The sequence below is a fragment of the Lampetra planeri genome, chromosome 21, assembly GCF_965212315.1.
Source record: "Lampetra planeri chromosome 21, kcLamPlan1.2.h2, whole genome shotgun sequence".
Taxonomy (NCBI): domain Eukaryota; kingdom Metazoa; phylum Chordata; class Hyperoartia; order Petromyzontiformes; family Petromyzontidae; genus Lampetra; species Lampetra planeri.
In genome coordinates, this window is record NC_136127.1 from 7541483 (window position 1) to 7557521 (window position 16039).

Below are 16039 nucleotides of genomic sequence, written 5' to 3' on the forward strand. Positions count from 1 at the left end.
ACTCCCTCGCCTGGTATGCAGGAGGTCGTGGGTTCGATGCCGACCCTGACGCCTGCTGCTGTAGATTTTGAGTCTGCGTGGTTCTCTCTCTCCCGCGTGGATGTTTCTTCAAATCCTCCGGGTTTTTTACCTCCACATGTAGACCCAACACGCGTTTCGAGTGTGTGGCTGCTATACAATTCCACGCGATAAGCCACTTAGTTGAACTCTCAGTTGTGGCGGCCAGGTTGGAGGGTAAACCCACAACATTTACAATCTGAGTACGACGTTTCGCCAGTAATTACAACTAGAATCGTCTGGCAAAGCGTCGTACTCAGATTGTAAATGTGGGTTTACTCTCCAACACACCGGTGTGCTGTACTAGTAACGAATTGGCCACGTTCTGTTTACGTGACAAACCTTACTAGTTGGCTGTGTCGGGGGGTGGCGGGTTTAACGACACATTTATATTTACGCGATCTAACCAAAAAAACTAAATCTGTGTTATGGAGTATTACAACGGCAGAAATAATCCGGGCGGCCGCTGGATTCGAACCGTGCGCAGAATAAAAATAAAACACCTGGTTATCGATTTTCCGCACATTTATCATACGATCTTTACCTTTTAGACTGCAGAGGGAATCTGCCGTGAAGGAATCGGCAGCACACTGAACTTGCAATTCAAAGCTCGCTGGTTCCATTCCAATTCTGTTAAATCCGCCCAGCGGTGTAAAATGAGTTACACCACTGTCAGTCAGTCGGCAGGGCACATCGAGTGGGTCAAAGTGTGGGTGCTCCCATCTCTTCCAAGACGCCTGGAGAAATCCCCCCCCCCCCCTATAAGACAGCTTCCCCTCTTCCGCCAGCAGTGGCGTGAGCGAGGGAATTGCAGGGCTGCACCTTTATCTTCAAACTGCGTCTTCTGCCGTACGGCTGATGTAGACGGCAGGGCGACAACGACAATTCCACACCCAGGTGGCCAGGCCGGATCACAGCGTCGGAGAGGATCGAGGAGCTGGGTAGTATCCCTCTGATGTCTCCTTCGTACGCGTGGATCGTGCGTCCGGGGGGAAAGGGGGGGGGGTCTGTTCTGGATGACCACAGTCGCTCTCTGACTGGAGAGGTTTTTATTTTCTAAATGTTCCCTTCTGTGCATCATCGGGTTCCCGCATCCACTGCCCGAGGTTTGTGCCAAGCGGATGCGGTTCATGGTGAAGAGCGAGGGCGGATCGCGCGACGCGGTGGCTTAAGCCGCCGTGCGGTTTGTACGCTCGGTGCGTCAACCACTGCACGGCTGGAGGCGGAGTTTCATTTCGACATTTGGGGAGTAGGGGGGTGGGGGTTCGCTTTGTCCCTCGAAATTAGGAATCCCGGGTGCATATAATTAATGTATTTTTTTTGTTGTATCTTAATTGTAAACTATTGAAAATGCAAGAATATGAATCCCTGCAGTCACGAAAGCTTTAAATAATTTTTTTTTGAAAATACATTTAATAAAGGTGCCCTATTTGCGAGGGGCATTGCCCCCCCCCTCTCCCAAACTCCGCACATGAGTACATGCATTATTCAAATTTCACTGGAGATGGTTAGCGGTCTCTGGCTTTCTGTGGCCCGCGCAGCCTGAGCCGATGAATGGTGAACAATCGACAGGCACGAGTCGATTGCACATGATACATATCTTGGGGTTATTGAATGGATAAGGGGCTGTCCATGAATGACGTCACGCACATAGGGGGGGGGGTCAGCCCCCCCCCCCCCTATGTGCGTGACGGGGGATCTTTGTCTTTGATGGTGGTGGTTGTGGCGGCCCTGGAAGGACGTGTGAACCTGCGTACCAAGATGAAAACTTGAAATCACATGGAGGTGGTGATGAGAGTGTAAGAGCGAATCCTCGATAACTCCGTCACCGACTTTTGCAACGACTTTCGGAAGGATGCGATGGCGATGTTCTGGTGACATCGCCACCGACGAGCGAAGTGACCCCCTTCTCCGACTGGGTCACGCATCAGCAATTACCGCTTCGCACGGTGAGAGAGAGAGAAAGAGGGCAGCTTTCATTCGCTCATCGTCAACAGGGGGCAGTGTGGCGTCACGCGTCACCGATGCCGACAACGACGCAAGCCCACGTGGCCGGCGATCCAGGTCTGCGTTCGACGGCGGCGAGTCGTTGACGGAGTCGCGAACACACAGACGTTGTCGCGAACACACATACGTTGTCGCGAACACACAGACGTTGTCGCGAACACACAGACGTTGTCGCGAACACACAGACGTTGTCGCGAACACACAGACGTTGTCGCGAAACTCCCTTTCGGTGCTCAAGGGGTTGCTCATACCCTGGCTCGCCGGGAGATGTCGGTACGGCAAAAAACTGTGGACACGCCATCTGTTCCATCTGCACGGGACTGAGTTGATCGGCGTGGATCTCTTAAAATCCCGCCCCCCATTCGCCCGCCGCTACCGCCTCTATCGACCCGACCAATTGCAAGCACTCATTTATTTGGGCTGAAAATATCTCAATATGTTTAGGACCGCGGATGTTGGCCAATTGTCGGGGTGCCGCGGTAGCGAGATGTTAACGACATCGCCTACTATGCAGGAGGTCGTGGGTTCGATCGCCACCCCGGCGCCTGTTGTATATTTGTAGTTTGCGTGTCTCTCTCCCCGTGGTCGCGTGGATTCCCCCCCCCCCCTCCACATTTAGACACATACCCTGAGAGTATTCGTCTGTGAAAAATGACCGCATGATAAGTAAGCCCTGAGCTCTCATTCGTGGCCCGGGTCGCTTCTGAAACTGAGCTGTGTAGGTCAGTGGGTCTTACCTGGCGAAATAAAAAAAAAAGAAAATAGTTTAATAGGTGGCGGCGGGTCACCGACTGGCTGCCCGCTTTGTCTGTTCCTCCTCGTGCCTCTGAGTCGTTCTCTCTTTTTCTCTTCGCGGTGGTGTCAAACTTCTGCGGTCCTCTACATATAAAGACGTCATCGGCCAATGGATGAGTGTTTTATATTAAAGAGACACCTCGTCGCTGGATTGTCACGATTCCGTCGTCGCGATTCCGTCGTCGCGATTCCATGGAATAGTTCGATTATTCTTTGGGTCATATACTCTACTATACACTACACTATCCACTACTACACTATATACCACACTACTACACTATATACAACACTATACACTACACTACTACACTACAACACTATCCACTACTACACTATATACTACACTATATACTACACTATACACTACTACACTATACACTACTACATTATACACAAAAACTACGACGTTTCGATCGCAACACAAGCGGTCGAAACGTCGTAGTTTTTGTTATTTTCTTTGAACTTATTTGCGTGACTTTACCGAAAGACCCAAAGAATATTAATCCATGCAGTCACGAAAGCTTTAAGTCAATGTTTAATAATTCCATTGTGTTATATTTACATGACGCGTACGTCGTGGACAATTAGAACGCAGGTTGGAATTGATTCGACTTTTGGCCATCAAGAACTCGCTCGACTTGATAATCGGGTTTTGAAAATCACGGCACGACGGAGACCCGGATTTCAAACCCAGGGTCTCGCCGTCTCTCGCCAAAAATTCACATTGCGAACTCTCCCATGCAAGTCACCGTCCGACAATATATCCTGAACATTTCGCAACGCCCGTTCGCTTGCACGGACTTTGGGGAGAGACATTTCGCCACGCGACTGCGGAGTCAAGAGTCGCGTGTGTTGTTCGGACCCGTTTCTTGGATACCGGACTTCAGACCCGTGAGTCAGTTCCAGATCAAAGGCTGATTTTTGTTGTTGTTGGTTTGGGGAGGGGGGGGGAAACCGTTTTGTTATTGAGCTCGGCTCGTAACTGCTTGGTTTTACACAGCGATAAACACACGACGAGGCCGAGTAACGCTCGCGGTGGTGCTCACAGGCCGTTTGATTTCTCCACGCCAGACGAAAAATCGGCGAATCGCAAATGGCACCTGTAGCCGCAGGGTGGATGTGTGTTTGATGTTTGCGCTTTCGACGCCGGATGGTTGGCCGTGGAAGCTGCGCAAGTCTACGCCTGCGTACGATGGCAGCAGCAGCAGCAGCAGCCACGTGTTGAGGAGCTCGATGCGAATGTCGCGGTCTGCTGGCCACGATGAGAGGGCTTCAGCAGAGAGAGAAAGAGAGTTGGTGTCGTTTTGCTCTTCCTCCTCCGTTGAAAGGGCACAGGCCACCAGTGGCTTTACTGTGCGGTCGATAGCTTGGGTTGCGTGGACACAATCGCACGATTGTGGCCTATCGTTGCATTTCTAGAAGTATATCTCTATGAGTCTATCTCTATGGGGATGTATCTCGGTGGAGAGATGTTAACTACCTCGCCTGCTATACAGGAGGTCGTGGGTTCGATCCAACCCTGACCCCCCCCCCCCCTCCCACCCAATGTGCTGTCTATTTGGAGTGTACGTGTCTCTCTCTCTCTCTCCCTCCCCGTGGTCTCGTGGAGTTTACTCAGGCGCCTTCGGTTTTTCCCTCCACATTTAAAAAAACATGCGTTTAGAATATTTGGCTGCTTTACATTCCGACACGAGCTATCATTTATGGCCAGGTCGTTTTTTCATAAATAAAAAAAGGCCTATGCAAGATTAGTGGGCCTTACCCGGTAAAAAACTAAAAAAATGTTTATATCGTTTGAAATATGTGTCCTGGGGCCGGCCTAGGACAGGCTGGTGGGACTGTCGCTCAGTTGAGCTGGGCTTTCCGCCAGGAATGTACACTAATGTATAGTGTAGTTACATCATGGGACCTCCTTTGCCAGTACCAAAATATAAGATTAGGTTTTTCCCCTTTTTTCTGGCAACAAAACTGAAACCTTTTTACGAGGAATCATGTCTGCATTAAACACAATACTTATGGTAAAAAGGTTTCAGTTTTGATGTCAGAAAAAATAGTTGTTATATTTAGGTACTGGCAAAGGAGGTCCCATGATGTAGATGCTCACCCGAGCTGTCATTACTCTGGTAGTGCATTGTCTTTGTGCTGTTCGCCTTTTAGAGTCTTCTGGTCTAACACCGTTTAAGACGAGGCTCAAAAGAAAGCTGTCTCTGGTGTGGACCAATCCGTTTCATGGACAATGCAGATATTATGAGAGTGTGTTTTTTATTCGCATTCTGACCACAAGTATTGTGGTTATCGCAGACATTATTCCTTGTAAAAGGTTTCAATTTTGTTGCCAGAAAAAAGGGGAAAAACCTATTCTTATTTCGTGTAGTAGTGTAGTGTATAATGTATTGTGTAGTAGTGTATATTAGTGTAGTGTAAATAGTATAGTGTATAGCAATCTCGTGTAGTCGTGTATAGTAGTGTATATTGTAATGTACACTAGCTTTTATTAGTGTAGTGTATAGTAGTGTATAGTGTAGCAGTGCATAGTAGTGTATAGTGTAGTAGTGTATAGTGTAGTAGTGCATAGTAGTGTATAGTGTGGTAGTGCTGCAGTCTGTCGCCAGGAAAAGGGAGGTGTGGACCGTCACTACTCAACACGCTGCTGTAGTGTATAGTGTAGTGTATAGTGTAGTGTATAGTGTAGTGTATAGTGTAGTAGTGCATAGTGTAGTAGTGTATAGTGTAGTGTATAGTGTAGTGTATAGTGTAGTGTATAGTGTAGTGTATAGTGTAGTAATGTATAGTGTAGTGTATAGTGTAGTAGTGTATAGTGTAGTGTATAGTGTAGTAGTGTATAGTGTAGTGTATAGTGTAGTAGTGTGTATAGTGTATAGTCGTGTATAGTGTCGTAGTGTATAGTGTAGTAATGTATAGTGTAGTGTATAGTGTAGTGTATAGTGTAGTGTATAGTGTAGTAATGTATAGTGTAGTGTATAGTGTTGTAGTGTATAGTGTAGTAGTGTATAGTGTAGTAGTGTATAGTGTAGTGTATAGTGTAGTAGTGCTGGAATCTGTCACCAGGGCAAGGGAGGTGTGGACCGCCACTACTCAAAACGCTGCTGTAGTGTATAGTGTAGTGTATAGTGTAGTGTATAGTGTAGTGTATAGTGTAGTAGTGTATAGTGTAGTAGTGCATAGTGTAGTAGTGTATAGTGTAGTGTATAGTGTAGTGTATAGTGTAGTGTATAGTGTAGTAATGTATAGTGTAGTGTATAGTGTAGTAGTGTATAGTGTAGTGTATAGTGTAGTAGTGTATAGTGTAGTGTATAGTGTAGTAGTGTGTATAGTGTATAGTCGTGTATAGTGTCGTAATGTATAGTGTAGTGTATAGTGTAGTGTATAGTGTAGTGTATAGTGTAGTAATGTATAGTGTAGTGTATAGTGTTGTAGTGTATAGTGTAGTAGTGTATAGTGTAGTAGTGTATAGTGTAGTGTATAGTGTAGTAGTGCTGGAATCTGTCACCAGGGCAAGGGAGGTGTGGACCGCCACTACTCAAAACGCTGCTGTAGTGTATAGTGTAGAAGTGTGTAGTAGTGTATAGCAGTGTAGTGTAGTAGTGTATAGTGTAGTAGTGCATAGTGTAATAGTGTAGTAGTGCTGGAGTCTATCACCAGGGCAAGGGAGGTGTGGACTTGATACAGCAATTGTGCTGTGACGGTTCCACCTGAAGACGGAAGCTTGTGTTGCCTCCGAAACGTCGTGATTTATTATTTTATTTCTATTATTTTTATTTTTTACCTACGTGACTTTACCGAAAAAAACCTAAGAGAGGTGTGGACCGTCACTTCTCAACACGCTGCCGCCGCGAACTTCACCAGGACAAGCGGCCTGAGAAACGAGCGAGCGAACGTGTCTCCATGGGTTTTACGATATGGCCCGTAGCTTTGGGGTTACATGGACACACTGCTGGCGCTTTACGCCGTTAATTTTCCCACTCACGATAAAGGTGTTGGCCATCCGCCTGATATTGATGTTCTGATGTTGATGTTCTGATGTTCTGATGTTGATGTTCCGATGTTGATGTTCTGATATTGTTCTGATGTTCTGATGTTGATGTTCTGATGTTGATGTTCTGATGTTGTTGTTTTGATGTTGATGGTCTGATGTTGATGTTCTGATGGTGATGTTCTGATGTTGATGTTCTGATGTTGATGTTCTGATGTTCTGATGTTGATGTTCTGATATTGATGTTCTGATGTTCTGATGTTGATGTTCTGATGTTGATGTTCTGATGATGTTGTTCTGATGTTGATGGTCTGATGTTGATGTTCTGATGGTGATGTTCTGATGTTGATGTTCTGATGTTGATGTTCTGATGTTGATGTTCTGATGTTGATGTTCTGATGTTGATGTTCTGATGTTGATGTTCTGATGTTGATGTTCTGATGGTGATGTTCTGATGTTGATGTTGATGTTCTGATGTTCTGATGTTGATGTTCTGATGTTGATGTTCTGATGTTGATGTTCTGATGTTGATGTTCTAATGTTGTTGGTCTGATGTTGATGTTCTGATGGTGATGTTCTGATGTTGATGTTTTGATGTTGATGTTCTGATGTTGATGTTCTGATGTTCTGATGTTGATGTTCTGATGTTGATGTTCCGATGTTGATGTTCTGATATTGATGTTCTGATGTTCTGATGTTGATGTTCTGATGTTGTTGTTCTGATGTTGATGGTCTGATGGTGATGTTCTGATGGTGATGTTCTGATGTTGATGTTCTGATGTTGATGTTCTGATGGTGATGTTCTGATGTTGATGTTCTGATGTTGATGTTCTGATGTTGATGTTGATGTTCCGATGTTGATGTTCTGATATTGATGTTCTGATGTTCTGATGTTGATGTTCTGATGTTGATGTTCTGATGTTGTTGTTCTGATGTTGTTGTTCTGATGTTGATGTTCTGATGGTGATGTTCTGATGTTGATGTTCTGATGTTGATGTTCTGATGTTGATGTTCTGATGTTGATGTTCTGATGGTGATGTTCTGATGGTGATGTTCTGATGTTGATGTTGTGATGTTGATGTTCTGATGTTGATGTTCTGATGTTGATGTTCTGATGTTCTGATGTTGATGTTCTGATGTTGATGTTCTGATGTTGATGCTCTGGTGTTGATGTTCTGATGTTGATGTTCTGATGTTGATGATGGGGTTTAACATCACCGCTGTCTACGCGGAGGAGCAGGGATGGCAAAGCCAGGCGCGATGTTTGTGGCGTTGAGTGGGATGTTTATTGTAGACGTCCGCGTTTTTTCACATTAAAATTACCTGTGTGTTTGTGTGGACGCATTTATATTTCTACTCGTGTGTGCTGTGCAGTTGTATGCATGTGCGCATGTATATATGTGTGTGTGTGACTTGTGTGTGTAACGGGGGAGCTGTAGGGTAGCGGTTAAAGCGCCGCACTACGAATCCAACGATCCCAGTTCGATTCGCGCTCACAACCAACACCAGCCTCGATTATCTGCACCAGGCAAGGGCCTCCCCTAGGTCGACTCAGCCTCGAATGAGTACCTAGCACGATGTGGAAACATCGCCACCGGGGAGACAAAGGCGGTCGGGCGTGGTGCTGGCCATAGAGACAAATATTTTTGCGTGTGTGTTTAGTGTTGTTGTCCTAACCCTCCACACCTCCGATTAGCACGGTTGGCTACGTACGGCGCGAAAGAAGTTCAACATACCCACCCCCTCCTGTGCCGTGCCGGCCTTCAGAGGCGCTCGCTCACAGCACTTGCCCCACCGGTCTGTTGAGGCTATACAGTTTGGGGGGAGGGGGATCTTTAATCTTTGTCAGGTGGGGAACGTTGTTGGATTCCCCGCTGAAGGCCAACATCCAGTGACGGACTAAGCTAGTGCGGGGCCTGTAGCATTTGATGTCATCAAGGGGCCCAAAATGATAAAAAAAAACACGTAAATATTAAAACACAATTTTTTTTAACTTGCATGGTAAAGTAATTGTATTTTTTCATTTGCTATACAGCCAGATAATACGACAGATCGCTAACCTTAAACACCCAGTCGTTCATAAAGGTTGAAGGCAGTATAGTACTATAGTAATAGAGCAAGTGCTGACTCACTAGCGCGGGGCCTTTTGAAAGTGCGGGGCCCGTAGCATATGTAGCTACTCTTGCTACGATGCTAATCCTGGACTGCCAACATCAGTGACGAATATCTGAACCGCTCCCGGCTCTCCTCCGAGGTCGGCTCTGCGTGAACCGATGAACCCTGGTGCGGTGCGTACAAAGAAACAACATCAGTACTGGGGAGACAAAGGCGGTCGGGCGTGGCCCCATGGCCCCACCACCTCCCATCGAGGTGTTCGCCAACAGCAGCTCGCACCGACAGTCTGTAAAGGGCCACACGGGGGAATCTTCGTCTTCGTCTAAAGTATATTTATATTTCTAAATATACAGGTGCGTGGTGGTGCGCGCGTGTGTGTGTGCATACGCGCGTTCACGTGCGTCAATATCGGCGCGTGTGTGTGTGGCTTTGCGTGTGCGCCTCTCTGTGTGTGTGTGTTTGTGGAGCGGTGGCACAGTGGTTAGCGCGCTGCGCTACCGGCGACCCCGAGTTCGATTCCCGCTCACAGCCGCCAACACCGATGACGATTATCTGAACCGGTCCTGGGCCTCCCCTAGGTCGACTCAGCCTCAAATGAGTACGTGGAAACATCGCCACTGGGGAGACAAAGGCGGCCGGGCGTGGTGCTGGCCACCCACCCCCTCGTGTGCCGTTCTGGCGTTCATAGGTGCTCGCTAACAGCACTTGCCCCAACAGTCTGTTACAGGCTATACGGGGGATCTTTGTATTTGTCTTTGTGTGGAGCGGTGGCACAGTGGTTAGCGCGCTGCGCTACCGGCGACGCGACTTCGATTCCCGCTCGAAGCCGCCAACACCGGTGGCCTCCAATGAGTAGTAGCCCGGTGCGATGTGTGTAAGCATCGCCACGAGGCAGACAAAGGCGGCCGGGCGTGCTGCTGGCCACCCCTTCGTTTGCCGTGTCGGGCCTTCACCAGGTGCTACTCGCCAACAGCACTTGCCCCAGCAGTCTGCCGAGGCTATACGGGGAATCTTTGTCTTTGTGTGTGTATGCGTTTCCATGCGCGTTGCGAAGACGCTCAGAGCACGTGGAATGAATCTCTCCCCTCCCCCTCTCCTCCCCCCACCCTCTCATCCCCTCCCCCTCCCCTTCCCTGAAGCATTCATCACCACTCGACCTCCTCCAGCACCACCACCACCACCCAGCCACCCACCTCCTCCCCTCTCCAAACCCCTGTGGTCACAACTGCCGCCCAGTAGTAGCACAAACACGTTTCAAACTCACGCGGCCACCACCATCAACCACCACAACCAGCACCAACAACAAACAACTGGTCGAGACGACAACAACAACAACAACTCAAGCGAACTTCAACAACGCACCTTCATCCGGACTTCTTCACATCCTGGTCTTGGCCATCGGGCGCACATCGTTTGTACTCGGGGAGAAACGCTCTGCGAGGTAAAGGCGCGGCCCTGCAAGTGCTTGCTCACTCTGCACTGCCACCGGCAGGGCTTCCAGTGCGAGCGAGCGAGCGATCGACCTCTCTCGCATCCTCTGGAGGGTGCGTTTGGTCTACTCTTCCACGGTGTCCCGGACGTCTTGGAAGAGGTGGGGAATAGCCACTGCTAGTCACAACCATTTAAAGCAGAATAAGAACGAGAATCATTCTCACACTTCCAAAGCGCCTTTCGCGCGAGGCTTCAGAGGCAGCAATTAAGACGCCCGCATTGCGTCGATGGAGTTGTTGACCAATGCTGTGGAGCTGTAATCCTACCCCCCCCCCCCCCGTGCCCGCTGTTGAACCCGGGTACGCTGTGGCTGCAGGCCGTGTCAACGTCTACCAGATTGAATCGACGGTGATATCAATCGATCGACTTTTATCTCATTCGCCGCAGCGACGTTCTTCGAACGCGACAGAGGCATAGGGAGAGAGAGAGAGAGAGGAGACGGATTGAGAGGTGGTGGTAGCAGTGGAGTCGGGGGGTGGGGTGAGGGTGTGCCCCTCTCTTTGACGTTCGGACAAAAAACAACAACTTCGAAATAAAAACGTGCATTCGCGACGATGTCGGACGAGGAGGAGGATGAAGAGGTCCCGGCGGTCGCGTTCGAGCGGGACGAGAGGGTGGTGTACTTGGAGCGGCGCGTCTCGCTGTGCCTCCGCGTGCGCGCGGACAGCTGGAGCAAGTTCGTCGTCGACGAGGAGAGCCAGAGGACCGTGTCCGCCTTCCTGGAGGATCCTGCCCGCCGCGTCCTCGTGTTCCATCTCCTCGCATCTGGAGCCATCGCCGCGTCCAACGCGGCAAGTGGGAAAAGAGGGGGGGGGTGGGGTGGGAGGGTCGCGATGATCATCGTCGGCATCCTCGTGGTCGCCGTCTTGTAACATCAGCAGCATCATCAGCAGCAGCATCAGTAGCATAATCAACAGCAGCAACAACATCAACAGGATCATCGTCACCAGCACCATCGTCACCAGCAGCATCATCAGCGCCATTGTAATCAGCATTATCAACATCATCAGCAGTAGCAGCAGCAGCATCATCATCGTCATGAGCAGCATTATCAGCATCATCAGCAGCAGCATCAGCAGTAGCATCATCAACAGCAGCAACATCATCAACAGGATCATCGTCAGGATCATCGTCATCAGCACCATCGTCACCAGCAGCATCATCAGCGCCATTGTAATCAGCATTATCAACATCATCAGCAGTGGCAGCAGCAGCATCATCATCGTCATGAGCAGCATTATCAGCATCATCAGCATCAGCAGCAGCAGCATCAGTAGCATAATCAACAGCAGCAACAACATCAACAGGATCATCGTCATAAGCACCATCGTCACCAGCAGCATCATCATCAGCAGCAACAGCAGCAGTGGCAGCGTCATCAGCACCATTGTCATCAGCATTATCAACATCATCAGCAGTAGCAGCAGCAGCATCATCATCGTCATGAGCAGCATTATCAGCATCATCAGCAGTAGCAGCTTCGTTATTGTCACCAGCAACATCAGCAGCAGCTACATTGGCAGCAGCAAAAGCACCATCATCATCAACACAGCCATCAGCAGCAACAGCATCACATCCATCATCAACATCAGGACAGCAGTATCATAATCACTATCAGCACTATTAATTATCACAGCATGTGCTGGGGCAAGACATTTGCTGAACCAATGTTTGAACATTCACCAACCATCTCCTCTGTGAACTTACATCAAATCCGTCGTTTCAGACTTTGGGTGATTCTGGTTGTTTTTTGGGGTCGAGAGGTCATCATTGCCGATGGGGGCTAATTCTACCACCCCTCGGCTCTCCGCTTCCCTTTGCCAGAAGGCCGAGTTAGGTGTCTTCCGCTCACGATGCTAATGACAATGTCACATTTATGTATCCGTCGAAGAAAGCCTCACCGGATCTCAAGACCCTTTTTGCCAGTAGGGGTCCTCCCAGAAAACGTGCAACGTTGAATCAGCGTTGGGCCCCACCTTAGTCCAGTGGTGGCGACTACCCGTGACCACACGTGACCACCGTTGGTGCAACGAGTGGGCATGTTTACCCGGGCTGCTGCGTCGGGATGTTTAGCCGATTCATTGCTGACGAGTGTGTGTTTGTGTGTGTTTGTGTGTTGCTCTTCATCGTGTTGGAGGCAGCCGGAGAGTGCGGAGGAGAAGCCCAGACATACGAGGGGAAGGGGGGAGCGGTAGCGTTGTGTGAAGTTTTAAACGGGTTTAGTTCGGTGGTTCTCCACCTGGGGTACACGCACACCCTTGGGGGTGCAAGATGCCCTTTCTGGGGGTGCCAGACGTGGGCAGATTTTTTTTATACGCTAAATAATCGAAACATTAAGTACAGACACATAGGCAACATCTACTTTGTTTCATCAAACCCTACGTATTTATTGGCACTATTTGTTTACGATGGAGAACCAAAGTGGTGCAAGGCTGCAGTAAAGGTTAGGAACCACCGGTTTAATGTGATCCCAAATCGAGTAATTTGCGGTGGGACCTTTTTAAAGTGTCCGTAAAGTTCGAACCGTGACGCCGGCACGCGTTTCGAACGACATCGCGGAGATCTTTAGCGCTCGCCCGTGAGCGAGAAGCAGAATCGGGAATCTTTATTTACCCTGGAAGATGAACCGATGAGCTACGGGGCTCTGTAGTTCTCGGATGTCCAGAGGGGGTTAGCGAGGTACATCGGCAAGCGATGCCAAGGAAGCAGAGAGCGCGTGGTGCGGTGCTGTTGTTACAGATCGCACACGCGCCCCGCGATAATGACCAGGGCGGCCCATCGGGTTCCAACCGCGAAAGTCCTGGTCATTTGGATCAACAGAGCAAAGTTCTCACCTGGGAGATCGTCGGCTCATGCAGGAAAGAGCGGGGGGGGGGACCTGCTGACGATGACAGCGCCGTACTAATTAAGCACAGCGGCCTCAATTAAGCCTGTCACAACACAGCGCCGTGACACACAGAACGAGAGAGGGAGAGAGCGAGAGGCACGCACGCACGCACACGCGGCGTTTGAGACTTGGTCAAAAAAGAAAGAAAAAAGATTGCGCGCCTAATTTGAGTGGGGGCCTTCCCTGTTGTGCATCGTCTCGTGGTGCTTCTGTTTCCAATGATCTCGTACAAGTCGGAGACACAGGTCCGCTTACTCACATCTAGAATTAATACATGGCTTGCTGGAGGGAGGGAGGGACGAACGGTCACGTCCAAAGGATGTGCGTGCAGGCTAGTATTAATACAACTAAATTGGTATACAGTATATTCACCATGGCAGGACATTTTACAATGTGGCTTTTTTTGTTTGAAGAGTGAATCCACAACATTTAGAACTTGAGGACGACGTTTCGCTGGTAATTACATCCAGCATCTCCGGCCGATTTTGCCAGAATCGTGAAGCCATCCACCTTGGATGGTGCTGGATGTAATTGCCAGCGAAACGTCGTACTCAAATTCTAAATGAAGTGGATTCACTCTTCCAACCCACCAGTGGGCTGAAGAAGTAACTAATTGACGTTTTGTTAACGTGACACATTTTTTACTGATTGGCCGTGTCGGGTGGTCGAGGGTTGCGACGCATTTATACTTACGCGAACGAACCCAAAAGCCTTTCATGTGAATAATACTGGTCGCGAAAGCCTACGCGTTAACCAGTGCCATTACACTCGCAAATGCACAGCTATCGAATTACAAGTTGCAAGTCGCAGTTGCCATTGTGGGCTGGAGTCGACATCAGAGGCATGAGTTTAGAACCTTTGGTGCCAAATACGTATGCGTGTTGAACTTCTTTCGCATCGTACGTAGCCAACCGTGCTAATCGGATGTCCTGCCCCCCCTCCCTCATTTTACCAACCCACACTGACAGCGTGGTTAAAGGTATCGTAACAGGGGGGGGGGGGAGGGGAGGGGAGGGGGACCTTCATCCAGCAGTGGATTGACATCGAAGTCCTACAAATAAATCCCTGAGAATACAAACAGCGACACCAACAAATTACAGAGCCCACGGAGCGCTCAGGAGGTGTTTTTTTTGTTTCTTGGTCGATCGATGCCCGAGACTTTGAATTGGAGCTGAGCCACAGAGCGCGTCTAGTCGAATCGGTCCCCCGCTGTGCGCGGAACCAAAACGGCAACAGCTGGCGCCGGCAACGCATCGTTTTATGAAAAGTACACATTTGTTAAGTCCCAATTAGCGACCCCCTAATTAAACGTGACCTCGTCCATATGACGACGCCCGCTCTGGATTCATAGGCGGGGTTGCTCGTTTCCTTCTATCCCCCACCCAGCCACCGATCACCACCAACCACCCACTACCACTCACCACCACCACTCACCACCACTCACCCATCCACCACTCACCACCACTCACCCATCCACCACCATCACTCACCCACCCACCCACCACCACTCACCCACCCACCCACCACCACTCACCCACCCACCCACCCACCCACCACCACCACTCACCCATCCACCCACCCACCCACCACCACCACTCACCCATCCACCCACCACCATCACCCACCCACCCACCACCCACCCACCTACCACCCACCCACCACCACTCACCCACCACCACCCACCACCACCCACCACCACCCACCACTAGAAGTCAAACTCCGCCTATGCAATCCCCACGATAAGTCCGCCGCAGGCTGGTGATGGAGAGTAACATTGACGCGGGAACGATATTGGAATTTCTTGCGCTCTATTGCCCTCCGCAGCTTTGTCAGCCTGCGACACGATAACCTGCGGTGACGATCGCCCGGCGCGAATGTAACTTTGCGCGGAGAGTTTCGTGTGCCTTTGTTGACTAAAACTCTACTCAAAACTCATCCATGCGGCCATGCCGCTTGCGGCTGCGTCGGCAGTGGTGTACAGTGTGGCCTGAAACTAAAAATATTGGGTGACGTTTCGGGCAATGGCCCTTATACAGTGCACTTGTTCCGTGGCATTACAATAATGTGTTGAGTGGGGTTTTTATTTTTGTACCGTTAGAAACCGGGGCAAATTGATCAAAGCGTCGCCCAAAACCAGGAAACAGAAATTGGAATGCACAACCAAAATTACAATTTTGAAAACGCGTCCAAACGCGATTGGGCTCTGACAGCATCTGCTACGGAGCTAATTCAACACTTCCGAGTACAAAGACAAAAATCCCCCGTATAGCCTTAGCAGACTGTTGGGGGCAAGTGCTTTTGGCGAGTAGCACCTATGAAGGCCGGAACGGTACACGAGGGGGTGGGGTGGCCAGCACCACGCCTGACCGCCTTTGTCTCCCCAGCGGCGATGATTTCACACACCGCACCAGGTACTCATTTGAGACTGAGTCGACCTAGGGAAGGCAGCAAGACCTGTTCAGATAATCCGTCACTTGGTGGTGGCGTTCATGGGTGGAATTTGAACTCGGGTCGCCGGGTTCGTAGCGCAAGGCGCTAACGACTCGGCCACCGCTCCCATACTTCCGAGGACACATAATCACCCGACGACCCTTGCTCTAAGCCTCATTTCTCCTAACTCTGTCTTAGGAAACTGCTTTTGACGATGCCTGCGCGCGCGTGATTTCTCTCCGATGACTCTGGGTCGTTTTGTG

The 16039-nt window shown here is 49.6% G+C and overlaps 1 protein-coding gene across 1 annotated transcript; it reads left to right on the forward strand.

Annotated features, from left to right (window-relative positions):
* The first annotated feature begins 3531 nt into the window (after window positions 1–3531).
* Window positions 3532–15988, forward strand: LOC144724787 (dynein axonemal heavy chain 11-like). Its single transcript, XM_078604174.1, has 3 exons — window positions 3532–3750; window positions 10108–11254; window positions 15975–15988. The coding sequence occupies exons 2-3, from the start codon at window positions 11014–11016 to the stop codon at window positions 15986–15988; spliced, it is 255 nt and encodes an 84-aa protein (XP_078460300.1). The 5' UTR covers window positions 3532–3750; window positions 10108–11013.
* The last annotated feature ends 51 nt before the right edge of the window (window positions 15989–16039 follow it).

What these genes read in the sequence shown, in the direction of transcription:
- LOC144724787 (XM_078604174.1), top strand. Translation starts at nt 11,014, where the DNA reads ATGTCGGACGAGGAGGAGGATGAAGAGGTCCCGGCGGTCGCGTTCGAG.